A 25,727-nucleotide genomic window follows, 5' to 3' on the forward strand; every position below is an offset into this window, starting at 1 on the left:
GTGACCGTTCCACCAACATAACAGACAAACTGCAACTTTCCAACCTATCCTTCCTCCTGAATAAAGCCATCCATTGGTGACTTCTTTCCTTCTTCCCTTCCTGAATCTTTTTTCCATTTATGCCTTAATTTTGGACAACCTTTAAGTCCTCGTATCACTTTCCACACTTTCCTCAAGATTATTCTTTTCACCACTGTGATTTGAGGTGTCACCCATATGCTCTGAGATTTGTGTCTCTGGACCTCTTCTTTGGGCTTTAGACTTGTATGCCCAACTGCCTGTGAAGCCAACTCCATACGAAGGACTCAACAAGTCCAAAGTTAAACTCTTCGTCTCCCCACCAAACCCCCGACTTATTCCATTTTGTTCTTGATCCTAGTGGGTATAACCCCACCCACCCATGGTATAAACCATTGGTCCCCAACCTTTTTGGTACCAGGGACCGGTTTCCTGGAAGACAATTCTTCCACGGACGTGGTGGTGGTGGGATGGTTCAGGGGATAATGTGAACGATGGTGAGCCGCAGAGGAAGCTTCACTCGCTTACCCACTGTTGACCTCCTGCTATGTGACCCAGGGCTTGGGGACCCCTAGTATAAACCGTCTGTGAAAACCATGCATGACACCTTTCTCTCTCGCTCTCTCACACAAACTTCCCATCCAATCAGTCATCAAGTCTCATCCCTTTCTCTCATGTTTCATCTTCGTGATTACTGTTCTTGTTAAGGCCCTCACAGCAGTAAAGAGTTCAAGCCAAATCACTCCCCAGCTTTAAAAGAGTTCAATTTCACTGGAATATAAGCTCCATGAGGATAGGAACTGGTGTCTGTTTTTTTCGCCACTGCATCCTGCGTATCAAGCACGGGGCCTGCCACTCAGGAAATGTTTGTTGAATAAACGAATTGCTCCCTACTGCCTGCAGAATACATTTTTGGGTCTTTAACCTGGTACACAAAGCCCTCCATAGTCTACCCTCTGGGGACCATTCCTCTCCTTGTTCCTTGTGCTCAGCATGTGATTTCTGGCAGATATGTTCAACTTCTCCCTCTGGGCCCTCATCCTTCTCCCCTGCCTGGAATGCCCTGCGCTGCTGTACCTGGCCCCTGATTACCTCCTACACAGTTCAGATATCACCACCTCAGAAAGCCTTCCCTGATACACGCACAACCTTCCCCCAGGATGAGTGAGGCTCCCCTCCCCGAGCACTTAGAGTACCTCTTGCACACCTCTCTCATTTCACTCTCATATTGTTTTGTGATGACCTGTTGAGCCTGTCTATAATTCTACACTATAAATGTTCTGAAGTCTTGGACTACATCTTCTTCATCCCAATGCCCTCCATCCCAGGAAAATGCCATTAGACACATTAGACACAAATATGTTCTGGAATGCATACATGAATAACAAGTGATTTATAGAGGATGTCTATTGTCACCTGATACTGTGATCCCCTATATTAAACATCACAAAACATTTAAAAAAGACTTGCACAATTAAAAAACACCTGCCATACTTGCATTCACACAAACGTACACCATTATAAAAATATAATATAATAATATTCTGTTGCAAGAAAACACAGGCAAAAGAAAGTAAATTTGAAGGCAGACACATCCTGGACCACTTACATGGTCTGAAGACAAGTCACAACCTCCATAACCTTAACATCCTAATCCGTAAATGAGGATTAAGAAAATACTCCTCAAAAAAAAAAAAAAAAAGAAAATACTCCTCTGCAGACACAGCATACATCAATTTCTAGGCGTGCAGCAAGTGGCACCTACTATAGCTTTTAATGCGACAATAATAAAGTAACAACACTAATGGAACAACGTACGTTGACCTAGTCAACCCTGAAATATCTACATACAGGTGTATTCAGTTTATGGACCTTCTGGAAAGAATGGTTAACCCGAGCTGGCTTCGCGTACAGCTCGCTATGCCTTGGGCTATCTCCCAGCTGGTGTGTGCTCAGGGGATGCAAACTGATCTTATTTTCACCTTCAAATAACATGATTTTACAGGTGCTTTGCTCCTCCCCACCTCATCGAGTTTCATTTGATACCTAATACTTATAAATCACTTTACAGTCTACGAAGCACTTTGACGTTTTATTGCACTTGGTTTTTCATCACATTGGTATGATGCCAGAATCATTTTTTGTTTTTTTTCAGGCCCAAATAGTGAGGGTTTTTTTCCTTCAAAATTTCTACCCTACCAGTCCCACTTAAAAAAGGTGGATAAATGAGAGTCTCGGGATCTTGATTCTGAAGAGGTCAGCTAGCAGCTATGTAGAAATTGATGAAATGATCACAGTGTTCAAAATCTGAAGTTCAGTCTGCACCTATCAATAGGTTTTCTCTTTGGGGCAGTACACTTACTTTTTCAAATCACCGGGGCCTCTTTAGTAAATGATCTCTAATGGCCTGAAAGAGCTGGCTCGCTTCTAAAAGTGAACAATCCAGTTCCTCCAGACCAGGGGAGTCCACCAGTGTGCGTGTACACGTGCTCACACCCCGACATCTGCACACATCCACACACACATGTGCACACACATACCTGCACTGGTCCACGAGGCAGAGGCGACGGGCTCACCGAATGCCGCCATGCCACACCGCCAGCATAGCCACATCTAATTAGGCCCCCTCCCTAGACTTCTCACCTCCGTCTACACAGTGTCTCTCAGGATCCTTAAAGGCACATAACTTCAGCAGGTATGATTCTTCAATGTGTCTCTCAACCAATGGTGCCATCTAAAGAAAAGGCACCAGAAAGACCCAAACACGGAGCAGTAAGGACAAAAGGGGTCTAGGTCCTCCTATGAAAAGGGGTATATGTTACCTGTGTGTACATGAAGCTGAGAAACTGGGGATCCTGAGAATTTTTTATTTGTGAGTATCTAAAGTCCGCTGTGCTCAAACTCCTGTTTGAAGATCTTGGTGGCTCCCACTGGCATCTGCTTGGTAACCAAAACATACCAGAAAGCAATCCACACACTCAGCCGCCAAACGCGCCTTCAATTTGCTAGAGTCCTGCTCTCGCAAAACCTGCCCTAGTAAAGCCTGCTCCTCTCAAAACCTACTATCTAGCTGCAAATTCAGATAATTCCAAGAAAATGTAAAATTCTTTATACGGATTTCCAAAAACATCCCTGGAAATCATTAAGCACAATTCATTTAACCAGGACAAGTTTCAGCAGGATGCTTTGTTTTAACACAGTAAAACTGCCCCCTTCCCTTTTAAGATTGTGTATGTTTTTAAACGCCAGAAGCTCACAGATTAAGACCGCAGCCTGCACACATATCGCGGATCAGGGCCACGTTGAAACGTGTTCGGGAACGGTATGGAGGCAAACCCTTTTCTAAGTCCACCCTCGGTCCTGCTGCAAGATGATAAAGTTCGGGAGATTTCTGTCGGGCTCTGGGGCGGTCCCTGGTGGTGGCCTTCACGTGCCGGGCAGACAGACTCTTTCAAAGGTTATCTCCCTCACACACTTCTCCTTTTTCTCATTTCCTTCCCCGTCCCCGCCTCTACCACCTGCCTTGGCCAAGTCTGTCGGCCTGCCAGGGTTCTTGTTGGGCCCCCTTTTAATGCTGCGATAAAATGCGCTTATTACCCACCCCCTCTCCCTGCTTAATAGAGGCCTGAGGGTAATTCTGGTGACTCCAGGCAGATGGTAAATTCGTGGCGAGACAATGGGAATCCAGCATTCCCTCTCAGGATCTGCGGCTCTCCCCAAGACACCACCCTTCCTCTTCTCACAGGTCCAGCCCCACCATATTTGGCACTGTGGACTTCTCATCTAGAAATGCACCTCAAGGACTATTCAATTATCCCTTAACTGTGCTGCTCACGACCTTGGCGCCAGCCGGTATCTTGACGCACAGCATAAGTGTGTCTAACTCAGCATCAAATAAGGTAGAGTTCTAAAACCTTAGCAACTCTGATGTATTGCTTTAAATATGTATACATATATATGTGTATATACATTTACACACACACACACACACGCGATTGCATGATAGCAGGAGTGGGCAGTTTGTGGAGGCAGAGAGAGCATCTGTTACATTGAGTTCTATATTTCCCAGCTCTCACGTCCCACAAATGAAACCTACAAAAACGTTAATTTTTCAAACATTAAATCCTCTATCTCTGTGTAATGGGGCGTGTAGAGAGGAGGAGAAGAATTTTTGTGCTTTTTTGCCTTTGGTGAAAATTCTCCAAGGAGTCATTTCATCTCTAAATGAAAAGTTTTGTATCAGGTGATTGTCTGAGCTCCAGGAATCACCAAAGCCTCTGGTTCAGACATGGGGGGACACGCAAGTGCACTTTCATGTATACACAGTGCCATGCACCCATCACATGCATGAGGAATAGGGCAAAAGAACAAGAACGTGGAGAGAACAGATTTTAGTGTTTTTAATTACACTGTGATGGAATCCAAAGCAGCGAGGCAGTCAGATACACTTTTTAAATCTCCTGGTCCTTAACTATTTTGCCTACTCTCCTGCAAATATCCATGCCCCATTCTCCCAATACTCAAGGCAGCAGGGAGGGCAGTGAGCTTAGGAAGCTCAGGCCCAGCACGATGGGTCACTCCCCGAAAGCTCCTTAAAATCCTACTTTCCCACAGCCCAATATCCTTTAGGTCACAACTCTGACACTCTCGGGTCATTACTAATCTGCAGAGTTGAAATAATTCATCCAGGAAATTATACATGAATTGACAATGCGAAGGAAAATGACGACCGATATAAAACACCACCCAAGATATTCGAAATGCTTTCCTTATGGAATCCACACAGCACTGATTCATTTTGCCCAATTTTTCGACCTTGAGAATCAATGCCAACACCATCCCTTAGTGACCCCACTGTGGTCTCAGAAGAGGATATAGATTCGTACATGGGGGAGGGACATTCAGACAATTACAAAGAAAAAGGAAAATTACACCCTAAGGGAAACTGCTACCAAGAGGTGACACCAGTTTTACCCAAATCTCAAAACTGCAAAGTAGACGCAGAACTAAAGATGGTTCAAGTGCACTGAATGTTCAAATTCTACTAAGCAGTTTGTTGTGGAGAACAAAAGAGAAGTTAAAGCCTCATTACACTCGGAATCTTAGTAAAAGTACGTAATTTACGTTTTAATAACCTTTCCTTTCCTATGCTATTGTATTATGGCTGGCATAGTATTCATAAAAATAAACTCTTATATTGACTCTATATGCTTTTACTCCTGAAATTGTACCTGTGAACTGTAATTCACAGTTAAATGTTTAAAAAAAACAAAACAAAACCCCTCAAATCCAACTGCCACCTCTGTATTTCCAAATATTTGTACCTGAATAATTCAAACCTTACTCTTCATTTATCTGCTGAGAACTTTCCACTGAAATTTAGCTGATTTTCTGGCACTGCTATATAGGAGTGGCAGAAGAATCTGTAAATTACATGCCAGCATACCTGGTGTTATAAAGTTCCTTTCATAAGACTGCCTGCTTCCCAATGTTTTATTTTACATTTGTAACTCAGTATTCAGTGCGCCTCATTCTGCAAACAAATTAAGATAAAATAAACTCAAAAGTGTCCTATATATAACAACTTCAAACCACAAATTTTCTAGGCAACCATCCTAGCAAAAAGAACATCCGATAAGGCCAAAAACATTGTATCCTGAGTACAAGTAGATACTGAGATCTTGTTAGCAACTGGACCTCAGCCAGGAAGCATTTGCACTCAGAAATGTGGGAAAAAAGTACTCAGCACAAGAGCTGCACATAACTGTTACTTGAAGTTGAACCTAGAAACAAATCTGTAGTGATTCACTGTCCTATCTTGGCCACACATCTGAGTGGCCAGTCCCCTCTCACACTGTGATGAAATCAGAATAATAGCCACCCCTCCTAAAAGGAATTAAGACAGTATTTTGCGCAAACTCTATGATTATATAATGGCCTATAAAACCACACCCCATTAACAACTACCCAATCTCCCCTCCCCAAATCAGCTTCATGTTGTTGAAGGCTGGGCAGACTGTACAGGTAAGAAGATGAAATATGATGTAAGGTTCTGTTTAGGGTTTACTGTTTTAAATGCTTTAAGTGCATTCTTACTTAGTTCTTATGCAGCTCAGTAAAGTGGGTTCTTTATCCCCATGTTACAGATGATAAAACTGAGGCTTGGGGAGGTGAAGTGACTTACCCCCTCACAGCACAGCCTGTATTGTGTATATACTTTATTGGGATACCGCCAGCCTGAAAGGTTGTGTAACTCGAAATTACCACCAATGCCCTTCATCGCTCTCTTTCAAGTGTTTCTGAAATCTTCTCTCTTCTACTTCCAAACTCTCAGACCAGAAAATCCACAACTTTGACACAAGAAGGAAACAAGAATTCAGCCAAGATGCAGTCATGTTTTATTCTACTACCTTACGGCACTATGCTTTGGATAAAAGAATAGCGGAAACTTACATTTACCACTGATTTCCACTAACAATTAGCAACAGGGTATTTTCTAATTTTCCGGTGCGTGTGTGTGTGTGTGTGTGTGTGTGTGTGTGTGTGTTTTAGAAGTGCTGCCAGTTTTTATATTTTCAATCAAATTTTATTTTCTAAGTATCATCATTCCTCAAGGATTTTTGAATTTTCAAGCCCTCTCACAGTGTGAAATTTGGACGTGGGGAGTAGATTGTTCCCTTTTCTTCATTATTTATCTCGGTAAAATCATTAGAGAGGCCTTTCTCAAAGCATCTTGAAATTTAATTTGTGTTTCTGGTTCCCAGACTGGCTAAGTTCTCTGTAGTTCAAGGCCTTTAACTGAGAGATCAACTAAAGCAACTGTGAATTCCAGAAGCAGGAGGTTGAGCTGTACCACTGGTGCACTTTTTAAGGAATTCCAGTTAATCAGAATGCCATTCTTCCTCCACACCCAGGGCTATTATTCTTGAGGCTCTTTGTATTATTTTAACAGTTATAGAGTATTTGGAGTATTAGAAGTAGACTACAAGTGAAGAAAAGCCCCATAATTGATTTGTTAATGTTTTATTCTCCTTTTTCTATTGGCATGTTCTTTACATTCCCTCAATAAATATTAAATACTCAGGTAATGCTCTCTCTTAGGTGGCAAGCAAACCTTTAGAATGTCGAAACAGTAGAGAGAAGAACAATGTACCTAATTGAAATGGCAGGGTAATTTGGAAAATAAAATTGAGTTGCTGCAAATCCCAAATTCCAGAATAAAAATGTTTATGCTCGCTCAGATGCAGATTGTTCCTGGCTTTGAATAATTCTTAGAATAAAAAATACTTGAGCACCAACAGTACACTTGATATGCATAGAACAAGCGTGGTCTACACATCTCTATTATTTTGTGCAAGGAAGTGCAGGGCACAATGAGCCTGATATTTTTCTTGGTGTTTTTGTTTTGAATACAGCTTATAAAGCATCCCAATAAGGTGAAACAATAGGCCAAGCCACCAAATATACAACCAGTGTTAAAAATGTCATGGACGGGATTCTTCAGAAAATTGTAAACACCTTAAGGAAGGGACAGGGAAGCATGCTGAAAGAAATGAAGGGGTTAAATGATTCTGCTACTCAATATCTTATTTCCCCCCTCAGATATATTCATCACCCAGATCAATTCAAAATGTGAAATTCCGGATTCTCTTTGGCAGAAGCTAGAGCCAAGAAACAATTAAAATGAAAGTGGAAAAATGCATTTGCGCCTGTTATTATGAAATGCTAACACGTACTGACTCTATAAGAGATGATGTTTATCTGTACACTGAGGGCAGTCTTATTATCTACTCAGGGCTATGCCATTCTTGGCAGAGATGCGACCCATATCTCTCAAAGATAAATTCCATATGCTCTGTAGAGTTATAGCATATTTCCCATAAATAATGTATACAATAGACCGTAAATAAATAATACGTTTATCTGAACTGTTCAAGAGTGAAGGGCAGGGTGCTTACTCAGGAGATGAAGTCTCTTATGAATGAACAATTTCAAATAAAAGTAATGTCCAATGGTGAGTTAGCACCAAGTTCTTAACACTAAAATATTCTTAAGCTGGGGTGGGGAGGGGATGTTAAAAGTACCCCAGATCTGGTGGGAACTTTCAAGTAAATGTTCCAACTAAACGCAAAATGCCCAATTTAATTTCACTGCTAAAGTTTCTGTTGTGATTGTAGCATCATAGCTAATAGGGTTTTACCTATTTGCTGCAATTCTTAGCTCTCTCTGTACACTACTGCTTTTTATGATCAACGAAACACCTAGACTTAAAATGTCATGTACGAGTTTTTGTCCCATGAAACACACAGTGGATTTTTTTTTCCTTTGTGTGAACAATTTTAACATTGCACTGAATAGAAAGGAAGGCTACGGAAAAAAAAAAAAAATTCAAAAAGAACCCATGTGCACTAGGTAGTTTGCTGGGACTTCATGCAGTAAAAATTGTTAGTTCCCCACCCCCGAAGTATCTCCCTTTTTAAAGCCCAGAAGACACACAAACTATTTCCACTTCTTAAAAATAGTGGAAGTAGGCCTTTAGACCCGCAGACATTGTACACCATTTAGTATGAAATTAAGTTTTCAGATCGCTAAGGAATAGTCTCTGAATTACAGAAAACACTATAGGTCACAGTTAATTATAGCTTGTCTGTCAAATTAAGTTAACATTCGAGAACACATCCAAATAGTTATGGAGCTATTAAGAGGAGTTTTATTGTCAAAGAAATTCTTATTCATTCAGCTTCTAATGTTTTTAAAAGAACAGAGATAAGCCTTTTTACAAGCTGGGACCGAGTAAGAAAACTCTGGGTTTACATCAAATTGCTCCCTTCATTGTCCTTTTGATGACTATGTCAGTTTCATTATAAACTTCATTTTCCAGAGTTTCATAATAGTCATAAACACACTTGACTTTAAAGAGTTTCTATGGGACATAATGTGAATGCAAATGCAGAATAAAATGCAAATCATGGAGGTCTGGGACCAAATATGGACTATCAGTTAAGAATCCAGTCACTGAAAACAAACATTTAGGCCTTAAGAGGAAGAGCACGAAGAAGCTGATATGAATCTTTACATCAAGTATTCACAGCCCTGGGGAAAGCAAGCAAGAATAACAGTTTTCAGTTTTTCACCTAATTGTAAAGCACAGTTTGGGAATATTTGATGACTTTGGTTTCTATTCATTCCCGTTCTAAAGTGAGGACCATTTTTCATCTTCTCAGGAAAATAAACCCACATGTGGGTAATAACCCACAAGGTACTCAAATAGGGAAAGGAGACCTAGCAAACTAGTTCAAGTTCAAATCTCAGGCATAGGAGGCTTGCCAGTCAGTGGGGAAAAAGTGATATGAAAAAGAAACAGCTATAGCTCTGTCTTGCTAAATAACAACCAACAACCCAGACATTTACAGCTAATGAATAATGAGCAGGCGATCATGTTGTGTTGTAAAATGTGAGGAAAAATCTATAGAAATGGAAATTCATGATAACAATTAATTCTAAGTTAGCATATGTTGTCAAGGAATCATTCTAATATCGCTCAAAATGTTAATTATTTACTTACTACTATCTTCTAAAAGAGTCAGAATCATGTATGTTTAAATCCATTGTAAAATTTAAGACTTGATATTGTGTCAAAATGAAGGAAAAAAGGACTATAAAATGTTGCTTAAACTTGTTAAACTCATAAAAAGTTGCAGCGATTTTAAAAGTATTATTTAGTAAACTTATTAACAGTAACAGCATTTCCTTTCTGTGGAAAAATACAATTTCATTTAAGCTTTTTTTAAAAAACCATAACATTTCACATTCACGGTTCTTTACCTCATGATTATAAATCCTATTACTCGTAAATGGAGTCATGAGGCTATCAAGGGAAGAAATCAATGGGGAAATGTATTTTTGAGGATTGCAAATAATATAAAATTTATTTTCACAACTTAGCTATCCTGCATTAGTTTATGCCATATACAGTGGTGCATGGAAAAGCCAGAGTATGGTTATTGCATGACTTAAAGAGAGTTAATGACTTAGTTCTGGTTATAATTTGTATTTAACTGTATGTACTCATGACACAAATAAACAACAGGTGTATATTTCAATAAATGTAAAAAAAAGTGTCTTTTCAACAGAGAATAAACTCTTTTTGATATGTTTTAGTCAGTTTTAGGAATTCTGAACCAAGAAGTCCAGAAATATAAAATAATTTCAAAAGATTTGCACTCTTGTATTTTCCTTTAACGAGAACATATTTCCTAGATTAAGAAATGCTATTTGGAAAAAGAGTGTTCAGAGAGAGTGTAGCAAAGTGTTGCCAATTGCTTTAATTCTGCACACATGAATGCATTAAATTGACTGAAATTGGATTCTAGTTTCAAATATTTAAATGAGTATATACTCGCTTATTTCACATGGTAGCTTTTATACCATTTATTAAAATGTCAAATTTAGAAGTGTGGGAAATCCAGCAATTGCCCGATATAGGTCTGCTTTCTGGAGAGGCTGTTTAAGACTCCAATAAGCTTTCCCAAATTCCCATAATCCTGAAATCATGGCATATTAAATTAAGGATACAGTGAGGGAGTCTTTTTACCTTTTACACTACTCATCTGCTTGAATTTTTCAAAACTGATTTTATACACGTGAGGTTTCTTCACAAATATGTAAGATAGTAAAATATCCAAACTTTTGCTGGATCCCCAACGTCAAATTTTGGAATGATTATTTAAATTGAAATCGTGAGTCTGTGTTTCATGTTTTAGACCCTAACTTTTTAACAGGTACCAATATCCTGATGTTTCCTGCCCTATGTGATTTACAGCGGCGTTGTTTTACTTGGGATTTTGAAAACTTTCAGGCCTAACATCTGCACAACTGTCAGATACACTGTGTCACATGTATTCTATTTTTATTTCTTTATTTGTAAAAGAATACTTTCCCATAGTTTTGATGTCATCTTTAAATATTAACTTAATTTTTTGCACTCAGGAGAAATGGCAAAAACATCTGTTTCAATTATAACATAAACTCAAGTGCTACTTTGATACAAATATAACAGATATCATAATCCAAAAAGGGCCATGGAAAATGCTATAGTTGCAAACATTTAAGACTGTGTAACAAAAATGACTGAGAATGGTATCAGTTTACTATCCTTCAACTATTTCCCTGACAGTGGAGTCAAATAATGTTGAATTATAGACCTTCTTACAGGAAGTCTTATTTTGTGTTCGTTTTTTGATCATTCCCTTGCTAGTCCCTATAGGAATTTGGCTGTCTGCCGACTTTTCTTTAAAAGTTTCTGTATACATACTCGGGTTGTGTTTGTTGATTAAATGATCATTTATTAAAACTTAAGCATTTCACATTGGTTTGACATATTTACGTTTCATGAGAAAATATTGCTATTGCAATGGCAAGCATAGCATTACCAATGTGAAAATCCTTCACTTGAATCCATTTGACAGCATTTTCATTTATAAGTGTCTTAATACAACTTGTTGTGCTTTCTTCAGTTTCTCCAATTCCACCTGCGAGGGAAGGTAAGCTAGTTTTATAACAGTAGGCCCCTCCGTAATACTTTAGTCTATCCGCTTGGCCTTAAAAAAACCTACGTTTCTACTATGGGACCACAAATAGTCTTTGTTTTTAAGAATATGGAGTTTTATTCCATAATTTTCCATCCATCACCCGGCAACAGCTGTGTTTTAAATCTTTCGGACTATGACAAACATTTTAACATTTAAACATACGAGTGTTTGAAAACATAATGATTTAAAATTTGTTTATTTTCAAAGTTGGGCAATTACAGCATGATATTTCAGTTACTTTTTTGAAAGCAGGGCCCGTATTTTAATGCCTTTTCTTCTTCCTCCTCCTGCTCTTCTTCTTCTACTATTTAAGCTTCTCCATGTTTTCTAATAAAAATCTCTATGTTAGGACCAATAGCAAGAGTCCACACAACCACTCTATATATTTCCAAATCATGAGCAATGGAGTCATTCTGGTGGGAAAGGGATTGCTATTTGAGTGACCTATTGCCACAGAGCTAGTTAAATCACTGAACAATAGTTAGTGTTATGGGGCTTTACCTTGTACAAAGTAGCATTAGTATCATTGCTTTCTATTAACCATAGAACTTGCACTGGAGACTTCCACAGAGAGAGAGAGAGAGAGAGAGAAACTAGGAAAGGGGAATAACTTCTGTAGTATTAGCATTTAGACTTTGAGACATTTAACAATGTAATTGATCTCAACCTACCTGCATATACTCTGTACTTCTTTTTTTCCCTCTCAAATGTTTTTGACATGCCCCTAATAAGAATCAATACATCCCTACTCTGACATTCACACATAAATACACACAGAGCGCCAATCAGAACACAACAATAAAAACACACCTGGTAAACAACTATCTTTGAAATCAAAGGATACTAAGCAACAAAGAGCCTAGAATGAACATCCCAATTAGCCACTGTAGTGACAAGCAGTCAACACCTTATTATTTAATCATTAAAGGGAATCTTGCCATAATTTCCCTTTGACATAGTTCCAAAGGGAATTAAGAGTACCCTCCATGACTCACAACAACAATCAAAATAAAGTTAGATGGTGTCAAGACCCCATCACTTGCAAGGCCTGTGGACACAGAGGTTCCAGGATTAAGGCATTAACTGAGACCCTAAAAGTACTTACAACTTAAATAAGATGTGTCCGTGTGTAAGCATTCAGAAACAAACTGACAAAGGGACCATTTTCCTATCCCTCCATGTTTGTGTCCAGTTTTCTTAGTGGATGAAAATAAATTGCTTGCATTCCTAGTATTAGTAAATATCCCATAGTCTCATCTATTTTTTTCTTCCCCTGAAGCAGCACATCTAATACATCAAGAATATTAGGCCTCCCCATACCCATCCCTTAGTAACACCTCCCCAAAAGAGAAGGCTTAAATCTCCCTTGGAGGCATCCCCATCACACTTTGCAGGGAGGGGTGCTTTCGATCAAGTTCAGTTTTAAGAATTTTATCTCAAACTATGCTTCAGAAACAACATTCCGGGCTCTTCAAATAAAACAATCGCCACCTGGGTTCCCTGGCCCACTGGGGAACCAAATCGCACTGGCTCAGGGCTGCCCCTGATCCCCAAGGCCCAGAAGCCTGGCGCTTTCCAGCCTGGGCTACGCAGCCCCGGCGGCTGTCCCCCGTCCCCGGGGAGCTCAGCAGCACTTGGCATTTAACCTGCCTGGCGAGCTTGGCTTTCTGGTTCCATCTCCGCGAGCCACATTACTTCTCCCCAGATATTAGAGACAAATCTGGATTAACAGGCAACAGGGCGCCCTGCGCAGCCCGCCAGCCCTTGCACAGGAGCTGTTAAATGCAGATTCAGCCGAGGACCCCCCGGAGAGCTGCTATTGAATAAAAATTGTAATCCAAAGGGACCTTTTCTTTGCCTCCCACTGCTTGTAGGAGAACCCGGGTTGGCGCCCGAGCACAGGCCAAGCTACTCCTGCTCGCTACCAGCAGGCCTGGCCACCTCGGCTGGTGGCCTTCAGGGCCCGAGGACTCTTGCTCTGCTCTCCATTCCCTCTCTCGACCCCTCCCGAAAATGGAAAATGCTTAGATTCAAGGAGTGGCGAGCAACAAACAGCCCTGGGAAGGAAGGTTTAATTCGATAGCTCCCTCCTGGAGTGCGGCCTAAAGTCTAGCGACTGGGCAGCCAGATTCTTCCCCGCGTAACCCCTCTTGGCCTCCCCAATTCCACCCTGGGTCCCCCAAACTCGCGCCCCGCCTCCCCTCGCCCTGCGTCCTTCTCCATCGCAAACCAGGCTCAACCCTGGCCTCGACGCCTCGCACGGTGGCCCCCTCTGCGCCCGCTCCCGGGGTCTCAGCACGGCCCTCACCCCTGCCGAGGCTCGGAAGCCCCCGGTGCCCCTCGCTGCTCCCAGGCCCTGGGCGTCGGGGGCGTCCGTGCCAAGCGGGGAGCGTAGCAGTCGGGAGAGGGCGCCCGGGAGGCCTGCGCCCGCGGGAGGTGACTCTCGGGCCTGGGACTTCGGGGTCTGGGAGCGGGAGTGGGGGGCAGGGAGTTGAAAGTGGGGTGGGAGCGGGATTACGGCTTCGACTGGCGTCTTAATCTGATAAGAAAAAAACAAAAACAAAAAATACCACCAAACTAACGACACTACAAGGCCAAGCAGATTTCCGCCGACTTAGCCCTCCGGGAAGCCGGCTGGTATCAAAGACGTGGATCCCAAGTCCCCGCGCGGGTGGCAGCCTTCGCGCCCTCCGAGGAGAAAAGTAAAGTAAAATAAACCGCGCGGCCATCAGGCCCTAGAGACAGAGGGGTTAATGAGCTAACGAGGCCCCGCGCTCGCACCACACCTGAAGCATCCAGTCCCGCAGCGCACACTCCACCGGAGCTCAGACTGGCTGGGCCGCATTCGCAGACAGGTGGCGAGGCCGTCCTTTCCGGGCCCGGCCCCCGGGGACCCGTGAGCCGGCTCCAGTTGGGAGCACTGGCGCCCACCTGGCGGCCCTAGTGCCTCGTCCCTCCGTTCCCAACTCCCAGGACAGGGGACTCCACTCCGCGGCCGAGGCACAGTCCCACGTGCGCCCCGCGCTCTGCGCGCCCCTCCCCAAAGGGAGCCCAGGCACTCCCGCTCCTGGCTCCAGGGAAGCGGATAATTCCAAAGCACAAGCTTGGGGTTTGCTGCCCTACGACCAACGGAGACTTCGGTGAGCCCGAGGGGTCACGCGAGTGCGCCCACGCGCACAGGCCAACGGCGCCACGAGCTCAGCCAGAGCTGCGAAGCCCACTTGTAGGCGGCGGGAGAGGGACGCACACTGCTCATTTTATAGGTGGGGAGGTGAATAAAGTGCGAATTTTTATCCAAAACCACTGCCTTCCAATCTGCGTATCTCAAATAAAGGTAACTGAGTAACACCCCGAACTCTGGTCCTTTATCTTTGACTTTAATAAAATAATGATTCGATGAGAAAATGGGGTATAAATCTTCATTTTGGAGGCAATTAAAGTGTTGATTTCATTCATGCCCCTAAGCGATTCTTGTAATTTGCTCAGATAGCTTTATGTACCCAGCACTCCGGAGCTTTTAGAATCCCATTTTCTAGTTAGGCTTGTTGGATTACAATTTTTATTCAACAGCAGTTACCCGAGGGTTCCTCAGCGGAATCTGCATTTAACAGCTCCGGGTGAGGCCTGGCGGCCTGAACCAGGCGGGAGGCCGAGCAGCTGGCGGGGCCGGGACCCGGAGCCGCCTGCAGGTTTCCCACCTCGGTGGGGACGCTCCAGGATTGCGCAGGCTGCCTGTTCCGAGTGTTGTCTACACTGCCAAAAGTTTGCAACTCGCCAAATAGTAGGAAGGACCCGGCGCGTTGGCGCTTTTAAATCTCAGCTTTGCCTGCCTTCCACTCGTCGTGGGAAAAGGAGGAATTCAGCCTCTGCCGCGGGGTTACCCAGAGAAATCCAAGCTGGGAATTTTTTTTAAGGGGGTGATATGGAGAGAAGCAAACTTTAAGATGACACCGAGACCGAGGAGTCGGGCATTCCGGCAAGGAGTCTGCAAGGCAGCCGCTGGCCAACCGTGATCATGGTAGAGCTTGCAAAGAAAACTCTGCATGACTGGTTGTCCTTTGGCCTAACAAAGGCAGGCTGCTCTCTCCCCCAAGACGGGGCTCACGTGCCAAGTCAGAAAGAGAAACAACTCTGGGCCTTCACTTATAGGTGGAGAAGCACAGGAGGCCCGCCACCCAAATCTTTAGACGCGGTGCCACAATTCGCAACCGAGAGCTGTCCTGAGCCCTGTTTCATCTCACCCACTCCTCACGTTTTCACTTTCAGTGCATTTTTGCAACTCCTCTGGACCAATCCAGAGATACAGCGACAGGAGCGGGGGCGGTGGGGGGGGAGAGAGAGGAGAGAGAGACTGGGAGCAAACATCGGTGTTGGGGTGAGAGAGAAATGCCCCCCAGCAACTCCAAATAAAAGTCGTCCCCACTTAGCAAAGCAGCGGAAGAAGGGCCTGGAGGGAGGATGAGAGAGGAGGGGGTGAAGCAAGCAGAGGCCGGCAGTTCAGAGCAGGGCGGCGCGAGGTCCTCCACCCGCCACACCGAGGGAGTCCCCGGGCGCCCCTGTCGCTGACACTTCCAAAAGCTGCCAACCCAGAGGGCCCAGAGCACGTACCAGCTGGAGGATGAGTGGAAAGGAGGAGGAGAAACGTCCATATTTATCTGTTTTTATAACCTCGGCCTGGTCTTATTTTTTCTATTAAGTACAATAAAATGGGCGAGCTTGCAGCGAGCACTGCACAAAGCAATGTTCAGTGAGGTCTAGAAGCGTTCGGCCGAGGAAAACTGACAAGACAGGCTAATGAACCGTATAGACAGGGAGAAAATAGCCAGCATTTGCTAGATTTCAAACCCTCCCTGTCTCTCTTAGACCACCTATCTTGGGTTTATTCCTAATAAAATAAGAAATAAGCAGACCCTACACTTTTCTTCGAGATAGCAAGGGGGAAAAAATGCTCCAGAACAAAGCCCTACAATCAGAGGCGGTCACTGGCAGTTAACACTCCCATTATTATAGAGGGTAAATAAAATAAAGACAAAAATTAAAAGCGACAAGAAACAGGTCAAGTTTGCAGGCAAAGCTTTTACAAGCTCATCTCTCCAGGTCGAATCCCAGAGCCAGCCTTAATGAAGCAATAATAGCCGCATTATTCAAAAATTTTCATTTCGATGGAAATGTATCTAAAAGGGACTTAATCATATGCAAATAATAAAAGGAGGTGGTAGTGACCCAGCAAGCAATATGCATACAGATTTTTTTTTTTTCTCCCAGGGATGTTGAAATTGAAAAGCGCGTACCTGGTCAGTTAGATTTGCTGATCTCGTTATATCTTCACTGTCTGATTTTGATCCTCCTTCTCTATCGTCTATCACCAAATCGATAGGCATTTTCCCTTTCAAACAGCTAATATACCGGTGGCAGAAATTGTCACATAATTCGTGTACCTACATTATGACAGAAATAAAAAAAAAAATGGAAATATAATCAGAAGTTCATAAATGACATTGACAGTGCAATCCACCCCCCTTGTGAGATCCAAACTTCTAAATAGGGGAAACACAGGGCAATTGTCCTCCAGAGACCCTCAGACGCATCCAGAATTAGGAATAACTTTCTTTTCTTGCAAAATAGAGATATCGCAGAAAATTGACAGTGACAAGATGATTCACAGGCTACAACATATTCAACACCCGTGTTAAATTCATCAGCTCCCGGGGCTGTGGCCATTAGAGAGGTGACCTGCGTGGGTGACATTTAAGGTAAACTATTTAATTTCGTCCAGTTACTTTATCAGAAATCCTTTTCCAACATGTCTAAGAAAAAATTTATATATATATATATATATATATATATATATATATATATATATATATATATCTCCAAAGGACCAATACTGTGTTGGTATAGGATATATGCCTGAAAACCCAAGTCCCTGTAACATTTGTCATTAGGGTTTCTCTCTATAAGAAGCATATTTTATGATGCTTCCTTGAAAAAAAAAAAAGACTCGTGATATGGGGGGAAAACCCTACAGCCACCAAAAGTTATCGAATTGATTTAAAAAAAAAAGGAAAAAAGATGCTTCAAAATATTTAGGCATAAGTGGAGTGGTCTCTTACAGGACCCAGGCATCACTGACATGCAAAAATTCACAAGAAACCCCAGTGTGCTTGCAATTTAATGTTAGTTTGAATTCCAATGCATTAAGTTTTTATTGCTGAGATTTATGGAACAGCTAGCAAAATCACGTTATCCCCCACCCTTTCTTGAGTGTGAAGGTGGGGTGTGTGCAGGATTCTCAGATCCAAGAAATTGACACAACTATCAACTCTGCTTTGTCTCTGCAAAACGGTTAAAGTGCCTCCCCCACCACTCCTCCAGACTCCCTGCCTCGTTCTCCTCCTCCCCCTCTGCCTCTCCCCTGTGTCTGACCTGCCGCTGCTCTCAGACTGTCTTCCAGAAACTCACTAAAACTAAACAAAACTTTTCCCCCTCAGAGGCAGCAGAGAAGAGGAGGAGGAAGAAGAGAAGAGACCACAGAGGTATATAACCTGCAAGCAAACTCACAACAGCATTCTGAACATCAGAGGGGATGCCTAGAATTGCAACTGTTTATACAAAGCCAGCAAGGTATTAAGAATGAATACAAGGCTAGGGCGTTTGTGATCCCGGTTTTAGTGGCTAAAATTGTAATTAAACTGCAAAGAGAAATGGACGCTAAGATTGGCCTTGACACTAATTACCAGAAAGAAAGTCATTTATGCAAATGTCTCAGAAGCCTGAACTTCAGCCATTCTGAACCCTCCCCCTCTGTGTGTTTGGGCATGAGGGAGAAGCAAAAGGAGAAAAAGCTAGAGAAATTACCTTCTCTAATTCCAACAGATGAAACCTTAATACTTGTATGGCTTGAATCATCTGCAAAGATACAAAAAGAATGAGCGCCCCATTCCTAGTTTGCAGAAAATTGGCTGTTGCAGCTCTAACATCGCCAGCCTCCCCCCACCCCCCAAATAGAGTTATTTTGATTTATGGCAATAACACTAAAACTTAACAGCAGCGAGTGGGTACCATCTAGAGGTTTATATTTCTTAAGGAGAAAAAAATAGCTAAAACAACAACCAAGCATCTAAGGGGGGATCATAAACCTTCTCCTCCCCCATGGCTCCCCCACCCTTTCCCAGCGCCACTGCCCCTACCCCACCCCCAAAGGGCCGCATCCCTCGACTAGGTGTTTCCTTGCAAGGAGTGCACGGAAAATATTCCCAACAGTCCCCGGACTGTGGCTTTTCACACTGCAAACTTTCTGCCACCTTCTGCACACCTTTCAGATAAACTGGTGGTTTGGGGCCTCTGGCCCGGTCGCTGTCCTCATGACGCGACTTTGAGGGCTGGGAAGTCCGCAAAGTTTAAGCACACACGCTGACAGGCCCGGAGATAAATCCCCGGGCTGATTAGAGCCGCGCTGCCCGGCTGTCATAAAAAACAAAGCTCGCGTTTCCCCGCGCCCGCTTGCCCGGCCCCTCTCGAGGTGAATTTATTTCCCCGGGACCTTGTCCCGGACCACTTGCGGGTGGATGGAAACCTCTGCAGCCCACTTGCAGATAGGGGAAGACCGGTCTAGAAACCTCAGGGCTCTCAAAGTAAAGCTTGGGAGGAGGGGGGATTTTGGGGGGGGGGAGGGAAGGTGGGAGGAGGGGAGTAAGGGGTCCGCTCTTACCAAGTTATCCAGTTCTGGATTAGAAGAAAATAGAGGTTTTTCTGCGCGAATCTAAATACAAGTGAGAAGGGGGGTGGGGAGAAAGAAACATTTGAAATCTGGTCGCCTTCCTAGTTTCTTGCCTCATTACACTGTCGGGGGCAGGATGTAACCTCCGGGAGAGGCTCTGTGACACCGAGTTCGTCCCGTGCAGAAACCCTTCAATGTGAGTCAAAGAATCCGAAAACAAGCCCAGAGCACAGGGTTACTTCTCCCAGCAACTGTGCTTCTGAGAGACCGCTGCCCAGCTCGCCAAGTCCAAGGCAGCTCCTGCGCGTGGGCTTTGGGGTTGCATTTTACAGAGCTTTCTGCGTCGGGTTAGGTAGCGGGAGTGGGTAAGCACTGGGGTGATTTTCAGGCGTCCGCAAAGACACTCATTTAGGAGGAAAAGCTCAGAAGAGGTAACAGGCCTGGCTTAGGGCGGACTGTTCGCTGGTTACTTTTGCAAATGTGCTGGGTGGGAGGGAGGGAGGTTCTTTTCTTTTCTTTCTTTCTTTTTCTTTTTCTTTCTTTTACTTTTGAAACATTGATTTTGCTGACCTGTTTGGCGAACACGGCTATATCTTCATTGAATGACTCTGACGAGCAGACGTCCCCGCCCGCCACCCCCGGCTCGCGGGGGGTACAAGTAGCTAATTCACATTTCTCAAAAATCAGTGCTAAGAGAGGGAAGAGGGGGTGTCTGCAAGAAAATACAACAGTCACAAACAACACAATGGTTAGTCCCGCGGCAGTGAAAAAAGGCGCCCAAGAAAAACAGCAGGACGAGCTCAAGGCGGGGACCCCCTCCCTGATTTTGTCATCTACTTGTTCCCCTTCCCCCGCGCCCCCAGGTGACTGCTCACCTCCCCTTCCTCCTTGGGCCCCCGAAGTCGGAGGCCCTAAGCCATGGACCGTATCTGAGGATCGGTTCACCATATCTGGCCGGAGAAATTGGTAACATTTGCTAAGAATAAAACCCAAGCGGTTCCAGCAGCCATTTTGAATTAAGTTTCCCACCCCGACCGGCCCTCGTCCCTCCTCTGCACATCCAGGACCTGCAGGGGGGGAAAGGCGCGGGGCGCAGGGGGTGGGAAAGCTCTTTCAAGTGGGTTCCTCCGAGGCCATCTCGCGAAGCCCAAGGCTCTGGGGATCTTGGTGGCAGGCGCTCAGCTAACTTGGGGAAAGGACCTCTCTGGTTGTGGGACCGACTGTCAGAGGACTGCATCTCCCGATCCCGACCTCACGGCTCTCGGAGAGCAAGAGGGCTCCTCCTCGGCTCCCTGCACACCTCCCTCCCTTCGCCGATGGTCCCCACCGCCCCCCAAAGAAAGTTCCTTCAAATGTTCCTGCGGTCAAGCCTTTCATTTTTGTTCCTGCGTAATGCCAAAGCAGCTAGTATCGCGAGGGGCCTAGATGTCGCTTATCCCAGCCCATCAAAAAAAAAAGCAAAAAAAAAAAGCCTCCTCTAATGCCCAAAGAGGTGTCTCAAGTCTTTTATTAGCTCTCACAACCCAGCTGGGAATTTAACAGTTTGGGGTCCTTTTCAAAAAGCTTCCCCAAATGTTCTGTCCCGGAGCCTAAACGATTTGCAGTTAACAACACTGCGGAAAGGACGCTGAGATTTAAACAAGCCCATCGCACGAGGGACCAGAAGATCAAGCAGAAAGGGTTTTCAGCCAGGGAGGGTCAGTGTTGCCTGATTTTTTTTTTTCAAAAGAAGAAATAAATAAAAATAAAAGTGGCTGCAAAGTAAAAAGAGGTCCCCCAATACATCAGCACACAGTAGGCACAAGTGACTTTCAGAGGGTTTTACTAGTCCAGGGTCTAACCCAAGGGCCCGGGAGAACACGGTGTGAACTGCAGCAGAAGACGACACCGACCCGAGAGCACCCCGCATCTACTTCTAAATCCTGCAGGTTTCGCCTTTGAACACAAAGTCCTAAAATGGCTAGAAGTTTCTTAAGGTCTGTGACAATTCAGAGCGAGCTCCTCTCCTTGACTACAGTGGTCAAACTCCCTAAATGCAAAGCATGATCCCCCTTGCCTGACCTGCAACTGGCCTGCCTTGATTTTATTGTGCGGTGGCAGAGCCAGCATACGGTGGCTGAGTAAACTTAGCAAGTCAGAACAATCAGTGGCTTAAAAGATTTTCCTTTAAACTAAAAGTTTCGTTCCAACACAAAGGCGCCTACGTTTAGAAAGCCCCAACACTCTCCCTGCGAAGTCAAGCGAGTGAGGACTCCAACCCGCTGAGCTACCGAGCCGGGGTCTGGGGGGACGAGGGACATTTGGCAACTTCTGCACGGCGACCCCTCCGCGGGCATGGCCTCGGCGGAGCGGGGCGCTGGACTGGCGCGGAGCGTGTGCGGAGATGGGGGCGGGGGGGCGTCTGGGATGGCAGGCCGCCTCCCCCCAAATCTTCATGCAAAGCGAATGAAAAGTCACCAAATAATGTACCTCCAATCCAGAGAGCTCTGGCTTTCCTCTTACTGAGGGCAAAGGGAAATAGAGAAAGCATCGCCTCTCCACTGCTTAGCCTGCTGCCCGTCGTACCTACCCATAAATGGCATCTTTATCTCTCTTTAAAGCGTCATTGACGGAGGAACCCATGCTGGGAGCCATGGCGTTGGTGTGAGCTGTGTGCGGATACTGATGCGAGTGCAGAGGAGGCCCGTGGTTCAGGTGGTGGACGGGCTGCATGGACCTGGCCGCGTGCGGGTCCCCATACATCGTGGAGGGGATGCCTACTCCATCCATGCCCCCATAATGGGGTAGATCGTCGTACTGCATGAGAAACAGGAGAGAAACAGGTTCAGAAGGCCAGGCGGGCAAATGGGGGAACGGCAGGACACGGAGCTTATATAATGTCAGTCCAGCTGGATCCTTCAACCCCGAATTCGGTGGCCTTGCATCTCTGAAGTTGAGATTTCTCATTAAAAAAAATATTTTTAGAAGTAAAATTTCTAGGATTCTCGGTAAGACTCGGCTAGATTGAATGGTCTTGCCCTAACTTGTGTCCCTATCAGCTAGCCAGAAATTCAGGATCCTTTGGCAAAAAAGGAAGGAAGAAAGAAGGAAGAAAGGGAGGCATTCTCCCGGAGGGCAGAAGGTAAAACGTGCACGTCTCTAGAGGAGGAAATTCAAAATCACAATAATAAAACATGCCAGGACAGTACAGCAAACCTGCCTGGTTTCACAGACCCTTCCCATCAGGGGGAATTTAAAAAAAAAAAAAGTTACGATGGGAACAGCTAAGCCAAGCACGTGAATTCAGACAGGCTTCTCATTTTATTTCCCTGCCAGCGTGGGGTTAGGCAGTCCTGCAAGACACTGCATTTCCTTTGCTCTCCAAGACAAACTGCTAAATCATACAAAACTAACCGGCTCTCTTATAAGTGAAACTCAGAGAAGGGTAGCTTCTCTTCAACATCGGGGCTGAATTTAGAATTGGGCAATATTCCCCTCAAGTTAAAGAAAATGTATAGTTGGAGCAATTATTCTATTTTTTCTATTCTTATGAACTTTCCCCCTAGACTAGATGTCTGTGAGCTAAATGTTAGTCATCAGGTTTAAAGCAAATTTAAAAGTAAATGCACATTCAACCCCCCCATCTTCCTTCTCCAGGAAAACTACTTTCATATTGTCATTATTTTTGTGTGCAAAATTTAGCTATTTAGGTTTTCCTCTTTGCTTCATTTCAGGCATGTTCTTTTCCCAAGATGTGGAGGCGCCGAGAGTGAAATGATTTTCAAAGAAAAGAGGAATTGCCACTTTCATCTCCTTCAAGCCAGAGGTGTGAAAAGAGTTTGGAAGAACGCTGACATTTGCCTGAACCAAAGGAGTAAAGAAAAAATGTGTCAGCCTAGTAACTTTCTTTTGCAAACAGGGCTTTGAGGGCCAGGGCACAAATTATGCAAGGAAGGCTTTTTGTAGACCCCCTTTCTTTTAAGAAACTACCTCTGTTGGGTTGTCATTGTCTCACTTTACTCTCACTACATTTCCATTCAAATAGGAATATTGGGGAAATTAGTATTGCATTTTTAAAGTGAGTAGTTGTGTGCTTAGTATCCAATTAGTGCAGGGCTCTTCTAAGAAAAACTTACAAAGTATTACCTTGCATAAAAAACCATGTACATTAAAATTACTTTAAAAAGATGAATGCTTTCCGACCCCCAAAACCGTTGTACTATGACAAAGTTATTTGCTTAAAAATGCTAAATACTTTCAGTGATATTAAAGATGAGCATAATCAATAACGTATCAGAAGTTTCTAGCTGCTTATTTTAATTTAAAACTAGCCTTAAACTTCTGCTCCTTGAATGCTCACGCTATATAACATTAGGTATCTAGCGCTGTTTGTTTTTGTTTTTTAAACAGATGATTGCCCGAGCTTGTATTTTTATTTATATAGCTGCTGGTTAGGAATCTATAGAAAACTTGATTACTTGAATTAACCATTACATGTTAATATACATAAGTCTACAAATGCATTGAATAAATCCTCTCGCTTTAGGCCACGGCTTTAGGAGCCTCATTCAAAAAGACAGAGAAAAAAGGAAACTTTTTAGCAGTGTCTTTCAGCCACGTTTCAATTTAACCTCACATTTGAGTTCCACAATTGTTTTTTAATACGTACCCTTTGCGCCATCGGCCTCCCTGGCTCCCTTCCTACTTCAACTTCTAATATATCCTCTTTAAGGCCAGTGTGAAAAGAAACAAATACGTAAACTCCCCCGGAAAAAAAAAATAAAAAGCACGACGAAAAATCCCTTAACGTCTCCAGCAACGTGAGCTACTGGTCCCAGATCTTCGGTCTATGGGACCTGAAGCAAAGCTCCCGAGTCACTGAGCATAAAAGCGCTCCGTTTCCAAGACAGCAGCGGGGGCAAAAAAAAGCAGATCTTCTCTCCCCAAAAAAATCAGTTAAAAAAAAAAAAGCGCCCCTCAGACCCAACTACCAAATCTCATGGCTTTCTGCCACTCCGGCTGTCAATCACAGGCGAGGTTGTCAACGTGGTGAATGAATGATCATCCGCTCAGTCTTCTTCTGGTCAGAACACCTCAAATGTTAATATTCAAATGCACAAAGCCCTAGCGCTCGCTTCCCTTGAATCAGTCCTAATTCCTAATCAGTTTCTCTCTTCTCTCGCTCGCTCTCTTTCTCTCTCTCTCTCTCTCTCTCTCTCTCCCTCTTTGCAACTGCTGCACTGGAGGGAGATTAGAGGAGGGTTAAAAAAAAATGTCTGTCTGAGTTTGTCTTAAAGGAGCCACGATCGATGCTGCCCGCTTGCAGTCCCCGTGCGTGTGTAAAGTGTGTGTTGCACAGGCGGAGAGGTGGATTCCGACCAGAATGCTAGAACCCGGAAGTAGTGGTGGCCATAACAGGTCGCGTCTTACACAATGCATTGGGCTGCAGCAAGTAGGCTCCTCGGCAGGGGTGGGTGCGCGAAGCGAGCTCTGGCCGCACTGGAGAGGCAGAGAGGCGCTCCATTAAATCGCACGCCCAGGCACAAACACCCACACACCCGGGGCACACGCGCACAAGCGCGGGTAGTAGCCCCCGGCCGCCGGCTTTATTTTCCGTATGCTTTTCTCTCCCTCCCCCTCCAGACTCTCTCTCCAAAGCTCTCTTGAAATAGATTGGGAATAAAAGCGGGGCAGGCAGCAGCGGGAGTTATTTTGCACAGGGCTCCGTGGATTGACTTCCTGACTTTCCTCGAAATTATTGGGGTCTGCCAGTATTTTTCGGGGCGGAGGGGGGCTGGTGCAGAAAGTAGTGGATTCTTAGAACCAAACACACCACGTAGAAAAGTCAAACCAGGAGCGAAGAGAGGAGGCGCAGGAACAGGTCTGGGAAAGGCTGTGCTAAGAAGTCCCGAGAACGTGGGGTGGAGATGGCTGGGGCTTTCTGCAGATCCACCTTAGAGGGGTTTTTTTTTTTTGCTGTCAGAGGTGGACACCCGGCCCAAGGAAAGGAAATGCTTGCGTTTTCTCACTTTGGGGATCTGGACGCCCCCACCTCCTAGTCCCGGAGGCCTCCAGCCCCAGCCCCGGCGTCCTGCTCAAAGTGAGAGAGGAAGGGAGGGAACAATGAGCCCAGAGCCGGGAATGTGCCCCCAGCGCCTGTTTACAAACACGAAGCTATTTATGATCGCCGGAAAGCGAAACCCGACGCGGGCTCTGGGCAGCCCGACCTCGCGGGTGGAGCCCGGGCCAGGGAGCCGCGGGGAGGGAGGCTCTTTCTCCGACCCGCTCCGGGCGAGGCGGCCGTGCGCCCAGGGCGCGGCGCGGCGGGGTCGGCGCGCTCGTCTGGGGCTGCAGCCGCGCTGCCTTTGTCTTCGAGGCGCCGAGGGTCTCTGGCCTCGGCCACGCTCTTTCCCCGGCGA

General features: G+C 44.7%; 1 protein-coding gene across 4 annotated transcripts in view; it reads right to left on the reverse strand.

Annotated features, from left to right (window-relative positions):
* The window catches only part of MEIS1 (Meis homeobox 1), a 136,376-nt gene extending 111,544 nt beyond the window's left edge, over positions 1-24,832 (reverse strand). The window contains exons 1-6 of one of the 4 annotated variants that reach the window (XM_033838403.2): positions 23,978-24,819; positions 21,899-22,125; positions 19,900-20,041; positions 19,321-19,371; positions 18,468-18,518; positions 16,901-17,047 (exon numbers count right to left, since the gene is read on the reverse strand). In XM_033838403.2, the coding sequence (XP_033694294.1) occupies positions 16,901-17,047; positions 18,468-18,518; positions 19,321-19,371; positions 19,900-20,041; positions 21,899-22,125; positions 23,978-23,989 (630 nt within the window). In that variant the 5' untranslated portion in view covers positions 23,990-24,819. Of the gene's footprint in view, positions 1-16,900; positions 17,048-18,467; positions 18,519-19,320; positions 19,372-19,899; positions 20,042-21,898; positions 22,126-23,977 lie in introns of all 4 variants that reach the window. The other 3 variants (XM_033838405.2, XM_033838406.2, XM_033838407.2) reach the window with 3 other exon arrangements.
* Positions 24,833-25,727: the final 895 nt, after the last annotated feature.

This window comes from Tursiops truncatus, chromosome 14, assembly GCF_011762595.2.
Source record: "Tursiops truncatus isolate mTurTru1 chromosome 14, mTurTru1.mat.Y, whole genome shotgun sequence".
Taxonomy (NCBI): domain Eukaryota; kingdom Metazoa; phylum Chordata; class Mammalia; order Artiodactyla; family Delphinidae; genus Tursiops; species Tursiops truncatus.